The sequence below is a fragment of the Apus apus genome, chromosome 18, assembly GCF_020740795.1.
Source record: "Apus apus isolate bApuApu2 chromosome 18, bApuApu2.pri.cur, whole genome shotgun sequence".
In the NCBI taxonomy this organism is placed as follows: domain Eukaryota; kingdom Metazoa; phylum Chordata; class Aves; order Apodiformes; family Apodidae; genus Apus; species Apus apus.
The window spans coordinates 3879081-3898091 of NC_067299.1; the positions used below are offsets into that span (position 1 = coordinate 3879081).

Below are 19011 nucleotides of genomic sequence, written 5' to 3' on the forward strand. Positions count from 1 at the left end.
AGTGGGATCCCCCCCCGCAAACCGTGCCCTCTTAGGAAAATCCCGTGAGACACCAGTGAGGGAACGCCAGCGGGCAAGGCCTGGCCGAGCAGGAACGCAGAACCAGGGAGGAAAAGGAAGAGGTGACGAGCAGAGGATGAAGCCGGCGGGTTGTGTGGGCCGCTCGGACCGCCCCAAACCAGCGCCGCTCCGGGTCAGCGTTGCTCAGACCCACCAACCCTTCGGCTGCTCCTGCCCCCTCCCCAGGACCAACGCCGCCGCTCCGGCCCCAGGATGCACGTACCGAACCACCCGGCCCGGCCCTGCCCGGCCCGGTCCCGCCGCTCCCACCGCAGCAATGGCGCCCCTCGAACGCCCGCGGCACGCGCGCGGCACGCGCAACGCCCCCCCCGCCCCCGGCGCCTCGCAGCTCCGCGCGCCGCGCATGCGCAGCGCCCACGGCCCCGGGGGGCGGGGCGGTCCCGGCCACTGGGCGGGGCCGATGGAGCCGTGAGCGCCGCGGGGGGCGGGCCCGGTGTGTGGGGGCGTGGCCTGTTTGGGGGCGGGGCCGGCGCGTGGGCGGGGCCGGCGCGGCCTGGCGCGGTGCGGGGCGCGGTGCGGGATGCAGCGGGAGGTGCAGCGGGAGGTGGGCGGGCTGCCCCTGCCCCCCGCGCTGCGGGCCCGCCTGGTCGCCGCCGGCTTCCAGACAGCGCAGGAGTTGCTGGAGACCGGCCCCTGCGGGCTAAGCAAAGGTACCGGCGGGGAGGCGGGAAAGCGGCGGCCCTCGCCCCGACAGGCCGCCCCCGCACCCCTCTTCCCCCCCCCCCAGCCCCCTTCCCCTCCGCGGTGGTTCAGCAGCGAGGCTGGGTTTGAGCAGGGGGTTTGTTGAAACGCTCGGCGCGTGTTAAGCAGCTGGGGCAGGGGGAGCAGCTGGTGCGTGCGGGGGGGCTGAGCTCAGCCCTGGGCGACCGCACAGTCCGGAGCAGTGGGCAGAGTAAATATTGACTGACTCACACCTGCCTAAACCAAGTTAAAAACCGCTCTGAAAATTCTGATAAAAGACCCGTCTTGCCCTGAGCATCAGATGTGAGATACAGAAAAAGAGTAAGCAGAGGATTCTGTCACTCATTCCTCTTTCCCCAGCTGTGCTGAAGCAAAGTCAAGTTCTGTGAAGTCAGAAAGTTGCCTTTTTCAAAACGCTAAAAGAAGCTTTGCACAGCCGTTGTAGGAAATGTATCATTATTTTGATGATTGGTAGCTTCATTATCTATGATAATATATAGCAGCAGTTTTGCCTTGAAGCAGCAACATCCTGACGTGTTCATAGAGATGGACACACAGTGATATGTGGAGGTTTCTCATCTCTGGTACTGTCTGTGTGAGGTCCTCAGCCCCGGAATACCCTGAGAACTCAGAGGACAAGGAGTGGGTGTCACTAGTCTGCAACCTGACCTTTGTTACAGGACCTTCTTTGCTTCAAATGAAATTAATATGATGCCACATTCAGTGCAGAATGGTCAGGTTCTGACAAAGTTATCTCTCCTTACTTTAAATGAATCACTGTTTGTAAAAATAAGGTCATGTTCCGTGGCTTTGATTCTTCCAGAGGTTGGAATCTCCAAAGAAGAGGCACTGGAAGCATTACAAGTTGTGAGGCAGGAATGTCTTGGGGATGCAGCAAAAGGTGCTGGGGGGTCAGGCACTACCAGGAAGTGCACAGCACTGGAACTGCTGGAAGAAGAGCAAGCCCAGGGCTTCATCATCACCTTCTGCTCAGCACTAGACAATGTTCTGGGAGGTGGTGTGCAGCTAACAAAAATCACTGAGATCTGTGGAGCACCTGGAGTTGGGAAAACACAGCTATGGTATCTCCTTTTTAGATTACTTTTGTGCAACTGAGAATCACTTTGTTTAACTGAACTATAAAGAGAGTTGTTTTTTCTTGTTGTCATGACTGCAATCCCTGATCCTTGTAAATATAATCATGATAATGGATATTGAGCTTCCTGTTCTGTGTACTCCTCAGCAGAATCATAGAATGCCAGCTTGGAAGGGACCTCAAGGATCATTTGTTCCAGCCTTTAATATCACTTCAGGAGTGAGTTGGGAGCTGAGAGCTTTATGATGTGAATAATTCTCTTTTTTTCTGTTTCCCCTGGCAGCATGCAGTTGGCAGTAGATGTACAGATCCCGGAATGCTTTGGGGGTGTAGCTGGAGAAGCTGTGTTCATTGATACTGAAGGAAGTTTTATGGTGGACAGAGTAGTGGATATTGCCACTGCCTGTGTGCAGCACTGCCAGCTCATTGCTGAGGCTCATCAAGAAGAAGGTACGTTGTTGAGATGTTTCTTTCAGTCTGGCAAGCTCAGACCTGAGTGAAGCCAGTGTCTCCTGGGCTGCAGTTCTGCAGCTTGAGGCTTTCAGCAGCAGTGCTGGCTGAGGGAGTTCTGCTGCCAGCCTTTCATTTCCACCTGTACCATACCCTGAGCTGCAGTATGTGGAGCCGTGCTGCACACTGAGCTGATCTGCTTTAAGGATCACAGAATGTGTGGGGTTGGAAGGGATCTTTGAAGTTCATGTAGTTCATCTAGTCCAGCCCTCCCTGCAATGCACAGGGACCTTTTTAACTAGATCAGGTTGCTTAGGGCCTCATCAAGCCTGACCTTAAGTATCTCCAGGGATGGGGCCTCCACCAGCTTTCTGGGTGACCTGTTCCAGTCCTTCACCACCCTTACAGGAAAGAACTTCTTCCTGATATCCAATCTAAAGCATCAACCTTCATCCTGTCGCTCCACCCTCTTGTCAACAGTCCTTCCCCAGCTTTCCTGTAGGCCCCAATAATAGTTCTTGTCACTCTTTTACTACATGGTGATTTGTAGGGTTTTTAGGTATGTGGGATTTTAAGGTATGATAGGTTTTTGGCTTTTTCTGGGGTTTTTTGAGCACAGATCACTAATGATCACATTTACACCAAAACCCAAACAGCCCTGGCAGAAAAGCTTACAGATCAAGTGCTGCAATGCAGAGACAGGAAGAGTAGCTGGGGAAAGAGGAGAGGAAAGGCAGATTTTTTTAAGGCAGTGTTGCTGCTGGAGCCCCATATTGTAAAACTGTAGCTGGAATTCAACTCCTTCCAACAGGTCAATATAGCCAGGTTGCATTTTATTCTACAAGTCATGAGTGTGTTGGGGATAGTGACACAGTTTCTATGTTAGCTTTAGAGTATTTTATGCAGCAAACTTCTTCTTGAATGAGGTAAAAGGACACCATATTAAATGAGCTACTGCCTGTATATGAAACAATGGATGATTAATAGTCACTGTTGTGCTCTGGTGGTGTTCTGGCTTAAAAATTATTTACTGGACAAGTTCTTTTTCCAGAAGTAAATTTTTCATTTTTGGAGCACTCCCTTGGAGGTTCCTGTGTACCTATGTGCAAATGCTGAGAGAGCATCTGCTCACCACCTTCTTGACTTTCAAGACAGATGGAAGTTGTGTTTCCCACACTCTTCACCTTGACTGCTTCTGTTTCTGGGGGTTTTGCTGTTGCTATATGTGGAAGGCATAGTTTGGTAGAATGATGAAAGTAGCAATATGTTAGTGCAGACTTTTGACTCATTTATTAATCTATATTTATTTGTTCCAGATCATCTAAAAGCTTTGGAGACTTTCTCTCTTGAGAATATCCTTTCTCACATATATTACTTCCGTTGCCGTGACTATGTAGAGCTTCTTGCTCAGGTCTATCTCCTCCCAGACTTTCTTTCAGAGCATTCAAAGGTAAGGGTTATTGCAGAAGATATCATTCATCTTCACAGTAAAGTTTTTTTAGGGCTGCTAATCTGGTACAATTAAGAGTAACACCTTAGTACCTCAGCAGCTTGGCAGTAATACATTGGCTGATGTCAGAGTACAAATGTAAAGCTTTCTTGCTTGTTTGCATTCTCATTCCCATCCCAATTAATCCTGAGAGACATTTGCTTTTGCTACCACTGCTGCCATCATCCTGAGTCTCTACTTTGAGGTGAGGATACTGGACCTATGTTGCCACATGTGGTTAAGGAGCACCCAGTTATAGTCACAAAACTGCTGTACGAAGCAGTCTGTGAGTGAGCTGTGATGACCGTGGTGCAGGGGGATCAGGGAGGCTTTTTTTTGTCCTAGAAGATCACTGAGGACCAGAAGCACCCTGTACCATTTTGGAATCCAGCAAGTGACTCTTCCCTGTCTTTCCAATACATTTTCTGTTGCTTACAAGCAACCAGAGCCTGCAGTTTGACTCCTGGGTGGACAACAGCCAAAAAGCTTCCTAATACCTCATGTCTTAGCAAAATGCTATTGTAAGGCAGATTTTCACCACTTCCAGATTTCTAGCTTGTGCACAGCAGCTCAGTCCCTAATGGGATTTGGGAAAGAGACTTGTGCCTCATTCTAACAGAGCAGAAATCAGTGTTGTTTGATTAGATTGTCTTGTGCACATCATTTCCATCTTTGGAAGCTGGTATGTTCTTGAAAGGGCAGATGGGAGTCTTACTTTTGCTCAGTGTAGTCTGGTATTTCCCCTTCTCTGCCAGGTACTAACGGTGCCCTGTTGTGTTTGCTCTTGTGGAAAGAACATGGCTTCATTAGCACAGCTACACTGGGCTGCAGTTCTCTGGTACCATCTGTGCTGATTATCTGTGCTTGGCCTGGAGCCGGAGATACTGAAGATTGCAGGAGAACTCTTAAGACCTTCTGGTGATTCCTTGGACAGGCTATCAGGGACTTGACAGATTGCTCATTGCAGTTCAGCTCTCACTAAAATTAGTCTGATCCCTCTGTGCAGACCTGGAGCTGAGGCTGGGACCACAGGACACCTCCAGATTTTGGGGTTTTTTTGACAGACGTAGAGAGTGTCATTTGGAATTATGAATTAGCTTGAGATCTTGGTAATAGGATTTCAAAGACCAATAATATGAAAAAGACTATGTTAGAAAATATTCTTGCCGTAATAAGCCTAATTTTTTAAGGTCTTATAAAGACAAGCTGGTGTAAAGAAGACGTGTTGCCAAGCTTTATGTAGCCTACTTTTGAATACTTGAAGTCTCCTTGTTAGTTTTTTTATAACAAGTGCAACTGGGAGAAAACTAAGTTGCATCCTACCTGGACATATTCATCTGATGGAAATCAGAGGAATATCTTATTTTAATTCTAGCTATTTAATAATATTTTTCAATTTAAGATTATATTTTTTAGTTGGAGGGCCATTTCACTGCTGCAGGCTTGCATCTTCCAGTCACAAAGCAACTTCCCACTAACGAGTTAAATCAATAATACAGAAGATGGGTTTTCTCATGTTGTTTCCAATTTGTTACCTTGTGCTTTAGTGCAAGAACTTGTAGACACCTAGGATTTGAGTGACATCTGAACATGTAGACACTGTAAGACCATCCATCTCCCTTCTGTATTTCAATCAGGGTCACCAAAACTGCTACAGCAAATGAAGTTAGAATAAATCAAAATCCCAGACTAATGTTTATATAGTGTCTTGAGGGTGATGAGCCAGCAGCAGCATTGTGCTCCAGCTTCAGCTAATGATTGCTACAAAAGAAAATACTCAGCAAAGCAAACATCTTCAGGCAAGACAGATACTCAGCTCCATTGCACAGTGCCTAGAATATCTTTAAGCATCTGTTAAAATCCATGTTTCTATGATAGATTGCTGATAATGACCCTTAGAACCTGATGAGTTATTTTAAAAGTAACTGCAGAGAGCATGTATTCTGGTTTTGGTTTGGCTTTTTTTTTAGGGAGAAGGTGAAATAAATTAGTGCTTGTGGAGTGTTGATTGAAGTACATCTCTGGTGTTTAATTATTTTATTTTATTTTCTCCAGCTTTTATTCTGCAAGGCTGCAAGTCCAGCTTTGTTGTTTTCTATTCTGTACCAGTGCTGCAGAGATCAAACTGGAGACAGCCAGAAGGGCAGCTCTGTGCTGAGTTAACTAATGGGAGAGCTTAGGGCAGCACTTTGGTTAAGCTAGTGCAGCTCTGTGTCCGTGCCTAATGCAGCACTGCACTTAGCAGGTGTCCTAGTGTGTGTGGAGCTTGAGGCTCTTCCCCCTGCACTTTTGTCTGTTTAGAGACACCAGGTGTTCCGCTGCACATCTGAGTAGGGATTAAAATATTGTCATCACCTTATCCAAAACATTCCAGTGCACTTAGAGAGAGGTTTTCCTGCTTTTTGTCATTGGGACAGAAATGGTAATGTTTCCTCTCCTTCCACGTTTAGGTCCGACTGGTGGTAGTGGATGGAATTGCGTTTCCCTTTCGCCATGACTTTGAGGACCTCTCGCTCCGGACCAGGCTGCTGAACGGTCTGGCACAACAGCTGATCATCGTTGCCAATGATCACAAAGCAGCGGTAGGTCTGGGACAGGTTTAAATCTCAAAAGATGCTCCTTTGGAATACAAAGAATTAAGCAAATGGGATTTCTTGACAGGCTGTAAGTAGCAAAATAAACCAGCAAGAATGTCATCTAGGTTCGTGTTTGCCAGTTTGGTTAGTAAATCTAGATGGATTGCACAGACAAAACTGTTAAGGTGTAAAGTTCCTAGACGTGCCCAAGTAAGTAAAATTTGCATTAAAAGCATCCTGTGGATCTTAATTAAATGGTAGCATATCCATTTGTCATGTTTCACATCATCTTCTTTAATGATGTGGTTGGACGAGGAGTGCTGCTTTGTGACGTCCACCTACAGAGCGCGCACGTTAAAATACATCCGAGCGTTTAGCAGCTCCAACTTAATTTTCCACTCGTTGTTTAAAAATAAACTACTGTCTTAGCGGAGGAACTGTTCTTAGGGAGGAAAACCACTTTATCAGCTAGTTTGGCCGGCTGTTCTGGCAGCCCTGGAAACCCAAGAGCTTCCTTCCTGGGCATTGTTTCTGTGTCATTTACGCCAATATGGAGGCCAGCAGATCTGCGGCCTTGCAGCCAGCAGATGGCACTCAGAAGCTACAGCTGCCCCAGAAGATGTTTTGGCAAGTCTTTTACAGCCCAGGGAAGCTTTGTTCAGGAATTGGAGCATACACCGGCTCAAAATGGTGCTTGTGCCTGTAGCTGTTTCCAGGTGACTCGCAGCCTTGTCACCCACAACTCGCTCGCGCAATTGGCTTTTGTTCCTAAGTGCTAAAAATAAACCTCCCCTTGTGCTTCCTCTGATAGCTGCAGGAAGGGAAGAGGCAGAGCCTGTTCTCCCTGGATTAGGAGATGGGTCTTGCTGCTGGAAGTGTCATCCTCTCCCTCGCCCTGACATGAATGATGAACCTTCTTCCTGCCAGTGTGGGCACCAAGGGAGATGGATGTTACATGACTGCTTGATTTGCACAGCCTCAGTTCACTGAGTGCTTGCATTCATGAATTGGCCACCTGGTGACCTTGAGCAGGAGCAGTTGTCATTGTACAGTTGTCTTTTTCTTTGGCCAAGGGAAACAACTTATTTGTATTGAACAAGTGAGCAGTTTTGCACAAACGCTTGCTAAATAAATACTTGCTAAAGAAGCAGTTAGTCACAGAGCTTCTGAACTGGTTGAGCTCAGAGTAGCCCTTGTTAGTTTTTGAGTTAGTTCCCTGTAGCTTGCAAGCAGTCTAAATTCAGCTTGCGTGCCAGGGATTGCTCACTGGGCAGCAGAGCTGGGCACTGGGAATGCTCTAATATGGTAGGCACTAACTTCCTTCAGTTTCTAAAGCTGAACTCAGTGGGTTGTGCCAGGATGCCCAGACCAGCCCTTCTCCAGCAGTGAGATGGGGCTGTTATCATCCATATATGATGAGTTACTTCTCTAAAATATGCAGTCTGTCTCCTGGGGCTTTCAGCTATGTAAATGTTTTGATGTGTGCCCTGTGTGCTCAGAGGAATTGCTTGCTCTAGCACACTCCTCTGTTCAAGCAAGAATCACACAAGCCTGTCAAACAATGAAAACCCCCAGGGTTTAAGAGAAATGCAATTTATTATTATTTTTCATTTTTAATGAACTTTACAATTAATATTCCTGGCTCTTTTCTGTCTCACCCACTCCCACTTCTACCAGGGATCTAACCTAGACTGTCTGTGAACCTCCTACGAGTGATTCGTGCTGCGAAAACACTCCCCCGCCCTGTCTGTTCACTTTCATTCTTTGTATTGTACCCACTTGCACATTTTTAGACTAGAAGGTGCAGAAATCCTGTTAATCACTAGGCTTCAGCATGTTTTGAGCAGCAGCACTGAGTTCATTTCTGCTAGTGACTGAAAGCTATCTCCTTACAGAGGGCTAGTGCAAGCCACGTGCCTCTAAATACAGATCCAAACAGTTTTTAGTACAAACACAGTGGAACATACTCATTATGTAAAGTTTGCATCCCTTGGGAAGGGAGAAATTTAGGTTTCTTTAAAGTCTTGAATGAAAGAAATCTGGAAATACATTTTGCAGGGTTCTTTTGTTTTGGCTGTTGAAAAAAGATGAAGCACCTTCCCAGTTTCTTCTTCTAAATACAGAAGCTTTACTACCATTGGCAAGAGTTTTGTCTGAGAAACTATTTTATTGGTAAAAGCTTTTTTGAAAAATCCCTCTCTTCTGTTTCCTCTTTTAGGTAGTTCTGACAAACCAAATGACAACAAGGATTGGACAAACCCAGTCCACATTGGTACCTGCTTTAGGTATGTGTTTAGCTTGTGAGTTGAAAACTGAGTTACTCTTCAAACATATGGCTCCCTTTCTTTTGTCATTGTGTACAAGGAAAAGGAAATTGTTTGCTGAATTTCTGCAGTGTAGCAGAACCCAAGGTGAAAATATTAGACCCATCTGGAACTGCAAGCCTGGTGGAACCCTCCAGTAGTACTTTTCCATGTCAGCCTCGTGATTATAACAAGCAACTATCAAATTTTATTCTAAACTCAAACATGGTGTGCAGATTAGAATCCTGGTTAGAGTTTTGAAAAGGGATTACAAATAGTTTTTAAAGCCATGACACTTTCAGCTTGCAGAAACTCACTAATTGAGAGTGTTGCTGGATTTTTTTTTTCCCTTTTTTAAACCAAAATTTTAAATAGTAAACTTGATATTATATCTGTCAGTATTCCTTAAGATAACTGACTCACTCTTTAGGGGAAGCACTGGGTACTAAGGACTCTCTGAGTAACTAGGTTTTGAGACATGCAGCTCATGTATTGTAGCCTTCCTCTGAGGACCCCAGGCTGTGGAGTTACCTCTATTCCAGCTGCAGTGGTGTCAGCTAAGGAGGCCACTACCCCTCCTTAAGGTCACTGCCACATCCTGAATGCTGGCTGAGCTGTTCATGTGATTGTCTCTCAATCAATTTCTGCCAAAAGTGGGCCAGGTAAGCTTGAGCTGTTTAAATAATAAGTAAACCTCTGATAAATCAGCTATTGTAGACTGAAATTGGACAGTGAATAATCATACAAAAAAAATGGGTGGAACTGGGGACAGTAAACCTCTAGCAGGAATATGGTGATGAACAGATTAAAGCACTAACAGGAAAAAACAGGTAAATGGTTACACACCTCAGTCTATGCTGCAGTTTCCTAAATTCCCTGAGAATCATTCAGTGCCTCTCCAGAACAGTTTAGATTGTTTATTTTGCCATTAGACTTGAACATGTTCTATTAATTACTTGCAAAGGCATTTGATATTTGCTGCATAGCTGGAGGTCTCTACCCACTGCTCTCTACAGTTATAATGTAGAGGGAAGTTCTGTGTGGGATCCTCAACCACAGCCTGCCCCTAGTGAGTTTAAGTGTTTTTTACAGGCTGCTCAATCTTGCCCTGTAATGAGCAGAGAACCTCATACAGACTCCTCTGCTGCAGTCACAGGGGAAAATGGATCAGTTTTTTCTGAAGTAGAGATTGTGACAAATTAAGAAAAAGCTCACTGGTTAAATCTTATTTCAGGTTGTAACTTGATATTATTTTACAATGCACTTAAAGGGCACGAATTTTCTGCCCAGTGCTTCAGTTCCTGTGAAGTAAGTAATGACTCCCTTGCTCGGGAGGGGAGGGAGAAGAAGGGGACAGGACAAAGGCAAAGATGTTCTCAGTGTCTGTACAGGCATTGAAACATTCAGCACAGATGTAAGATAAAATGAACAACTACAGACCATCTCCTCTGAGAATGTGAAGAATGTGGAATTTTGAGCTATGCAGGCAGATAAAGTCCCAGCTTCCGGTATCTGACCCTTTCTGTTATTTTTGCCTCTTGATCTCTGCTATATTATTTTTGGCAGCCTTTCTGGCTGCAAACTCAATTCAAGCTAATAAATGCTGTCTTTTTTTAATAGCCAGCATTGTCTGTGAGCTCTTGTGCCATAGGGAGAGTAAAGAAGTAGGTTGTAATTCAAAGATACCATGTATTGTCTTGTGCCTGTTTTCTTTTACAAACATTTAATTTGACATAACCTCTCACTGACCATAAACTGTGACTCTCAGAAGAATGTGTGTGTAGCCACGTAGTATTGTTAAACACTGTAGTGAGTACTGCAAAAATGGAAGTTTGCACCAGTTGGTAAAATATTTGAGCTAAGAGAATATTCCCTTCATCCTCAACAGCCATATCTCAGGTTGAGCATTTCAGAGTGGTACCAAGACGTGAATTTATTCCATAGATTCAGTGCAAGTATTGAGATGGTGGATTAAAGGCTGTTTTTATGACCTACTCTGAAGGGAATCTGTTTCAAGAGTCTGATGTTAGAGGCTAAAGAACCTCCTGCTCCTCCATGGTTGGTTGTAACCAAAGGAACTGCTGAGAGAAGGGTCAGCAGCAAAACTCCAAGTGAAATCTGTCCTATTGCCTCACCTAAATAGGTCTTTTCCCCATTGAATGGGAAGCCTTAAAAACAGCCTTTTCTAAGATTTCACAAGCACATTAAACTCTTACTCCACTTCCTAGCAGAGGAGAGGTTCTTAATTATGAGAAAAAATAAAGCACAGATGCTGCAAGGTATTAAGTCAAGAGCTTTATGAAGGAGACAGCTTTCTTTCCCACTAGTGATAGCTAAGCTGGGTGTTCCTAGACATTTCAACTGGATATATTTAGAAAGGAGGTCAAATATTAATCTACAGCCAGTTTAACTCAGAAATATCTCATTTCACAGTAGCATTTTTCTGTCATATTTGATACAATTGGAACACATTCTGGTGTGGAATTTGTACCCATTGTAAAATGTATTTTAATCTCTGACTTGGAACTTTATCTGATAGCCAAAATCTTTAATCTCAACTTAGATATAGCAGAGCAAGGTCTGGCAAGATGCCTGGAGGGTCTAGGTCTTCATTACAGTTGACTGATGTTTTTTTTTCCTTCTCTGTGGTATAATGAATCCCAGAGCAGGTGGGGCTGGGACAAGCTGGAGACCAATAAGCATTTCAGAAGTTAGAGAGCTGTGTGCAGGTGAATAGGAGAGGCTTGCAGCACTTAAACCAAAGTGACTGTTTTAAAGGGCCATCCATCTTTGGACTACTGACTGTCTCCTGGGATAAACAGAGAAAAACATCCAATAAAACTGTCTATAAATTGACTGAGCTTGTGGTCAGGTGTGAACTGAAACAGTAGGATTGTTTCCCCTGAAGTAGGATAACAATCCAAACCCTCTCTCCTCCCTTTCCACCACGTTCCCCCACCCTTTTAGTTGTGTTCTTTTGCATTTTGCTATCAGAAGCAGAAGACTGCTTCAGGGGCCTTAATACTTTAATAATCATTGACTTTCTCCCAAAGCTTGTATCCCAAAGGGAGTGATGTTTGCTCATAATTATGCCTGAGAGAGAATATCACCGTTTTGAAGTAGGATTTAGACATACTCACTAGACTTTTTCAGTAGTAATTAGAAAAATCTTTTCTTCATGCTGCCTCTGTTTTCAAGATTTGTCTAGTACCTGTCCTTTATAAATTATATATAAAAATCTTTCCACAAACATAGAAGTTTTGCATCAAGCTTTCTATAAAAGACAGTGAGTACAGAGGTTAATTGTCTCAGGATATTTGATAAACTAGTTGTGAAATCCTTGCACATATGAAAAAGACGTGATTCGTTACTGCAAGAAAGGTATAAATGTTTTCGTCTTGGTGGGGGTTTTTTTGATGACTGGTCTAATTTCAGTTCAGTTCACTGATGATTCCACTGTTAAAGGAGATAAATAAAATGTCATTTTGTTTTGTTGCACCCAGGGGAAAGCTGGGGACATGCTGCTACTGTCCGTTTAATCTTTCACTGGGACAACACCCAGAGGTAAGTGAAAATGTAGGGCATGAGGTACCTAGTGCTGCTGACAGGTGTTATATTTGAGGGCTGGTCTTTCTCAGACTGGCTGTAGTGGCCAAGTAGGGATGTGAATTTGGCTTCTGGCCTTGGTCTGCCACGTCCCAGGCTACTGGGGCTCAGGAGCAGCTTTCTAGTTCAGCTTAAGACAGCGTGGGCTGACCTGTCCTGCTCCTCCTCCTCACCATGGCCAGCCTGCTGCAGTGCTGGCCTTTCTGACAAGATGCCACGTCTCATCCAAATGTAATACCCTGGTGGCAGTGGCTCAGACACAAGAATTTAGGATCTGGTGGCTAAGTAGAAAATTTTCTTAAGTACCTGTATTTTCTAAGCAAAGTAGAAAGGAGCAGAATTTCTTTGCTTCAGTCTTTTAGGCCCCAGTGAATTCAAAGCCAAAGATGCTGAAGAAGGCTTTCCACCCAGATAGTGATGCCCAGGAGGACAGACCATAGACCTCCAGGCCTCTGAGCTTCAGTGGCAGCCATTGGACCTTTCTGCCTTTGAATGCAGCAGGGTGGTTCTGCAAAACTGGGCAGCTGTGCAGACACATGATGTGCAGAGGGGTAGAAAAAGAGCTGCACTTACTCCCAGTGCAGAGCTGACCTATGGAGGATTATTTTAGAAGCCCAAAGAAATGAGAATGAGGATGACCCTTCTAAAAATAGTATGAAGTTCTGTCTGTTGCAATGAGATCCTTTCTGTTTCCTGGTTGTTTTTTCCTTTCTTCACTAGTATTGCAAGCTCACTTCTCTTTCCTGGTCAGTTAAATTTGTCTTGTCTGAAGTATCACAATGCAGGAATTTGAGATAAAGAAGCCTTGCTTCAATTCCCTAATCTTCTGCAAACAGTGAGCAAATATGCTACTGGAATGCTGTTGTGCATAGTTTTGCTTGTTAAAGTTGAAAGAGAAATGCAGTGACACTTTCTTGCAGAGTTTTGTTTTTCAAATTCTAAGTTTGAAGGCAATGCAGCATGATTACAGCAGGCTGTTTAATTTGGAATTAGATTAACATCACTGATTAGTTAACAGCCTTTATAAGAGAGAAGTTGCATCAACATAATGATTGCAGAGTGAACAAAAGTTAATTTTATATATCAAAAGTAAATAACTTTTTTTTCCTCTGCAACACAGCAAGGAAGGTTGTGGATACAGGTTCCAGAAAGCAAGCCAAAAATAGACAAACATTTTTTATTTACTGTGCTAAGTATGCAGCTAGTAGGGAGCAGGGCCTGCAGAAGCAATTCTGATTACAACTGCCTATCTGTAAAGAGCAGAAATATCTAGATTCTGTTGCAAATTTACATTTACCTCTACCTCATGATCCATCATGGTTTTCTTGCTGTTATATGAGGTTATTGAAGCACAGAGATGAAAATTTGAGAATCCATTTGCCTTTTTTTTTTTTTTTTAAATTGTGCTTTGGCCCAATGTGATACCTCTCTTTTTCTTGCTGCTACTGAAAATGTCTGAGCTTAATGCTCAGGGTTCTCATGCTCTGAGGAAGGATCCTGTTGAGTCAGAGGCTGAGCAGAGCTCCAGTGGAGCACTGGTAAAAGCACAGCTTCTGCAACCTGGGTTTGAGGCTGTTTTGTGAAGTATAATCCACCACTTCAATGTTCTGAGGAATTCCCTGTGTAGCTAATACAAAGTGGCAGTGTTCCTCAGGCTGTAATTACGTGCTCTCTAATAGAATGGCACCTCAGGGAGGGGAAAAAAAAAAAAGCCACCACCCAAAATAATTAACAGGATCTTTGGCAGGGTGTCTTGATGCAGACAGCAGGACTCTGCCTGAAGTAGTTTTCCATAAGTGTAAGTTCTGGGAAGGTGGGCATGGTGCAGACAAGCAGCCCTGGGACTGGTTGAAAAAAACTCAACACATGCTTTTGAGCTGCTTTGCAGTCTTTGATCTATTTATACAAGCATATTATTGGCCTAGGTGCTGTATAAGCACAAATCTAGATGCACTGCTTGGAGTCTAAATGCACAAAATCAAAGTGTTTGAGGAGAAACAGAGGAGAAACGATTTTCTGAAGGTTATGCTGCATGTCAGTGGCAAGGTCAGGCTTATAAATAGAACAACTCATTCTCCATCCTCTAGGTTATATTGACAGGCTTGTGAAATCTCTAGAAAAAACAACTCCCTAGAAGTATCTGAATTCTTGAGGATATCATCCAGTTTGGGGAGGTCAATGAACAAATGATTGCTTAATGGAGTGGGAAAGAGTTGTGCTCAAAACCTTTTTTTGTTTGCATTTTAAGTAAATGGCATTTGGAATTAACTCATAATGAATATTGTTCCAAAAATGTGATCAAATACTATGATGAAACAAGGCTAATTAATCATTCACTCTTTTTAGTAGGTCTACATTTGACCTGACAGGTCGTGTATGGGTGGGAATTTGGCATCCACAGTTCAAGTGACCTATATGAAAAAACACAAATGAGAATTCCACTGGTCATCTACCCCATGATTGTGGGGAAACTTGGGTTACTTCAATTTTTTATTACTGTATTCACTAATGATAATTACCTGTTTTTTGTTTAACCAGGTTGGCAACGTTGTACAAATCACCGAGTCAGAAGGAGTCAACCATCCCATATTGCATAACAGTCAGTATTATTTTGGGATGGAGACCCGGAGATGGGAGCAAATCATTAGCTGTAAAGGAATTTCCAGACACACTAGACTAATCTGAGAATGTTGTTTGCTTTCTTAGTGTTGCCTTTCAGTTGCCTTCTGCAAGTAACCATGAACACTGGGATGTCTTCAGGTTTATGCATGTTTTGCTCTTCAGCAGAGTGACCCATGTTAGTCCTCTTACAGTTAAAACATTTTGATTCCAGACCAAATTTACAGGCAGTCTGTCCCCATCTGTTCTGCTGCTAGTACTGCTTAGTTCATCTGCCCTTGATGTTAATTTTTGGCCTAAGTGCAATTACAGAGAACAATCATATAGTCTCTGAGCCTTCATTTTGGGAGACTTGAGCAAGCCAAGCTGTTTTCTCCCTTGTCAGGTAGGTTGTTGTTTCCCAAGTGGCTCTTCTCTGCATCTGTTCCAGTTAAGTTTCTCTTTTTAGGACAAGGGTGACCAGATTCCTACATGGTATTCCAGAGGTCTCAGAAGTGCTTTGTGTCATACGTGTTTCCACATCTCTCCTTTAACTGCATTGCCTAATAAAACCTACATTGCATTTATCTCTTTCATAGCTCCATCCTACCAGTGGCCTTATCACCAGCCAATATATTCAGATTTTCTCTTCTGTCACTATCAGACAAGGAGTTTCCAGCTTATGGCTGGAGTCCTTATTCATCCCTAGTTAAATCCTGTGATTATTTTCTTTTGTGGCATGCTTAGATATATATTAATGAGAATACATAGTGTCTAAGCTGTATTTAGGTTTAAAAAAACCTCACCACTCCACTCTTGTATCTTGAAATGTCAGATACATAGGTACTTGCCATAACTATTTGCTACGTGTCCTCATGGAAACACGTTGCCATAGCATTTACTGCAGATTTTCCTGCTGCCATAAGATGAGATCTTCAAACTATTGAACAGAAATCAAATTTTTGTCACTCCTGAATGTATTCACCTGGACAGAAGAAATTCTGCAAAAACATGTATGTTCTTATTTCTGTAAAGACTGGAAGGGTAAGTGGGCCTACATCCCAAGGTTGTTTGGATCATGTGATGTGTGTAGCCCTCTCTCTCCAGCTGACAGATGGATTTTATCTTAGACAGTTTAATTGCCTTTTCCTTTCAGTTTGATATGCATTATAAAACAGCTATGCCCTCTTCTTCTGTGTGAATGCACACAATCTTGAAATACAGTTGAGAGTGTATCCTAATCAAAGATAAGTACAAATTTAAGATTATCCCTGTTGTTTTTTTTTCTCTTAATTCTATTGAGCTGCTGCAGCAGACAATTTCTGTAAGTAAAAAAAAATGTATTATGCCTGTTTCTTTCATGAAATTCAGGTCTGATGGCAAGAGTCTGCTGTTACCATTTCTCATTTCCATAGTTAAATTGGGAGATGTAAATATATGTTCAGTGTTTCCAAATCTGATCCAGCACATCTATGTATAACCAGCATACCAAAACAAATTTTAAAAAATAACTTCCTTAAGCCTAGATCTTCAAGGATGTTGAGGCTTATGCAAATTAGATACTTGGGTACCACTAACAAGCTGTAAGCTGAGTGTGTAACTTAGTGACCGAGCTCTAGTTCTCTTCAGCTGTGTCCTCTCCAGCCTCCTGGCAAGTCAGTCACCACTGAGCAGTGTGGAAGCTGTGGAACACCTTTCAAATGAGACAGTTTCTTTCACAGGCTGATAAGGATTCATTCTTAAATGCAGGCTATAGAAATGTAAATTGATTTATGCACAAGGGATTAAGTAGATCATCTGATTCACCTAAATTTCCCAGATAATGTGACCTGATTATTTCATGGTGAAAGACAGAGATCCAGGACATACATTCTGGGTGGGAATTGCCAGTATTTCCCTGAACTTTGGAGGGTCTGCCAGACTAGCAGTGAGAATACTGCTCAAGTAATAAAGCCATCAACCTTTGTCAATCTTGATGAATACTATAGACACCAGGAAACATTAAAGAAAATCCAAAATGATCCTAAACCCTCTGAGCTTTATAGGTCCTTGGTTTCATTAGCCACATTCTCATCATCTAAAAACGATTAACAAGCTTCACAAATAGACACCAAATTAAAATTATTGTATTTTCAAGGCTCTATGCCCAGAAAGTACATGCCTTTAACTAAATGCAAAGCATCCATACTAAGCAGCCTGTTTTATCGTGTTCTGGTCTTACAAGCATTGGAATGCTTGCACTGGGAGTCTAGCATGCTGGATTAAGTGGATTCTTGGCTACAGATCCACCTTTGTGCCTAAGGGAAATGGCAGAAATTAGACACAAGCAGCAGTGAAACACTAAACTTGAAGATTCCCCATTATGCTCTTCAGAGTAACACTCGAGTTGCTTATAATAGCAGAGGGACTGCACAAATTCTGCCCTTGTGGCCTGTCATGCTGTTTGTTCCTTTAAAAACAGCAGGTTGTGTGAGGTGAGGCATTTAGAAATAGAAACACAAAGATGGGAGACTTAAGCAAAACATTTTTAATTGGGCTTTATTTTGTTTTGGATTGATCTTGGCATGGGACATGCTACGTCTGATAGTAATTCTGCCTGCTTTTTCACACTTCAGCAACCTAAATTGTCAGCTTTCCTGAAATTCTCTCATCCCCACATTGTCTCTACCTGAGCGTTTAGGATCCCCAAAGCACTTTTTGTGATTAACCCCCTTTCCTCTCCAAGCCTGCACTGCAGTGAGAGTTTTCACTGAGCTGTCAGCAGTGCTCCCTGCACAGCATTTGACTGGAGACAGGAAGACAGTTGCAGGCTTCACAGAACATCTCAGTTATCTCCATCTGCATTGATGACATGTTTAACTAACTGATTTTCCAGATCCTTCATATTTTAAAATAATTTAAAATCATTGAATCGTGAGCTAAGGTAACAGAAAATAAGAATGGTACTAAGCCAAGCAGATCACTTTAAGTTCTCTGCTGGGTAGCAGCATCTAGTTTTCCCTTCTACATTTAGTTTTTGGCAGTTGAAGGTTCTCATCCCGTTGTGTCCCATAAATTACTATGCTGAGAGAGTCTCTGCAGTCTAGAGACTGATTCAGATATGCTCTCTTACAATGTCTCATTGATGTTTTCAGTTCATTAAATAGATGCATTAAACAAGAATACCCTAGGTTTTAGAAAGTTACAGTTTTGTGTCTGAAAATGACTGCAGCAATTAATTCAGTCATCTCCTTGTTTCTGCAGAGCTTGTGTAAGGGCTGAAGGATTTGGCTTTTAATTTATTTAAATTGGCAACGTAAGTTAATTTACAGAGAAGCAGCCCTTCATAGCCACAGGGGTTATTAGTGGTAACATGAAAATGATAGCTGGGGTGGTGAAAATAAAATATCTTTAAAAAACAAAATGAGGAGACAGTTTCCAGTTGGCATGTCTGTTGAGAAGCTTGCAGGTCTGAGCTTAGCCTGGTCTATAAACGTTTTGTGGCCGCTCACCTAAAATAAATGACAGCATCATAACTTATTCTGATCTTCTGGGAACCAGTTAACTCATGCTTTATATCCCCAGAAGTGTCACATGATTTTGCTTATACGTTACAGCCTCATGGCTTCCGAGATGTGCAGCCTCCAGCTCTCCCTCCAAAGGCAGAAGACACCAGCAGGAACCCTCGCAAGCGGCCGCGGAGAGAAGAGGACAAGTAAGAGGGATTCAGAAGTGGAAGGTTAAAGAATGTGTCCTCTGTGAGAATAGTTGCATAGTGAACATGCAACCAAAAGCAGCCCGAGAGACTTGAACTTCATTCCTGCTCTGGATGCAATATGCTGCAATATGCAAATTGGGAAATTCCCTTCTGTATGGCATAATTTTACTTTTGTAATAAAAATCTATGTTTTCTATAACAAGAGGCCTCAGCTTTTTTGGAGGGAGATGGAGAATACAACTTCTTTTACTCTGGGTGAAAAAAAAACCAACAATGCAGTGTGAACATCTAATACAGTGCATTTAATGACACAAGTCTTGGTAACTCATCTGGTTTTGTGTGTATCTGAATTCTAACAAGGTTTCATGCAGCAATCTGCTCACATGCCTCAGACCAGAAATAAATACTTGCCTAAATGCTGTGCCAGACTGGGG

At 43.1% G+C, this 19011-nt stretch overlaps 1 protein-coding gene across 1 annotated transcript; it reads left to right on the forward strand.

The window, feature by feature from the left end:
- Nucleotides 1-601: 601 nt before the first annotated feature.
- On the forward strand, nt 602-18779 carry RAD51C (RAD51 paralog C). The gene is made up of 9 exons (XM_051635949.1): nt 602-731; nt 1586-1844; nt 2142-2308; nt 3625-3758; nt 6248-6379; nt 8592-8658; nt 12180-12240; nt 14821-14881; nt 18477-18779. The coding sequence occupies exons 1-9, from the start codon at nt 602-604 to the stop codon at nt 18576-18578; spliced, it is 1113 nt and encodes a 370-aa protein (XP_051491909.1). The 3' UTR covers nt 18579-18779.
- Nucleotides 18780-19011: the final 232 nt, after the last annotated feature.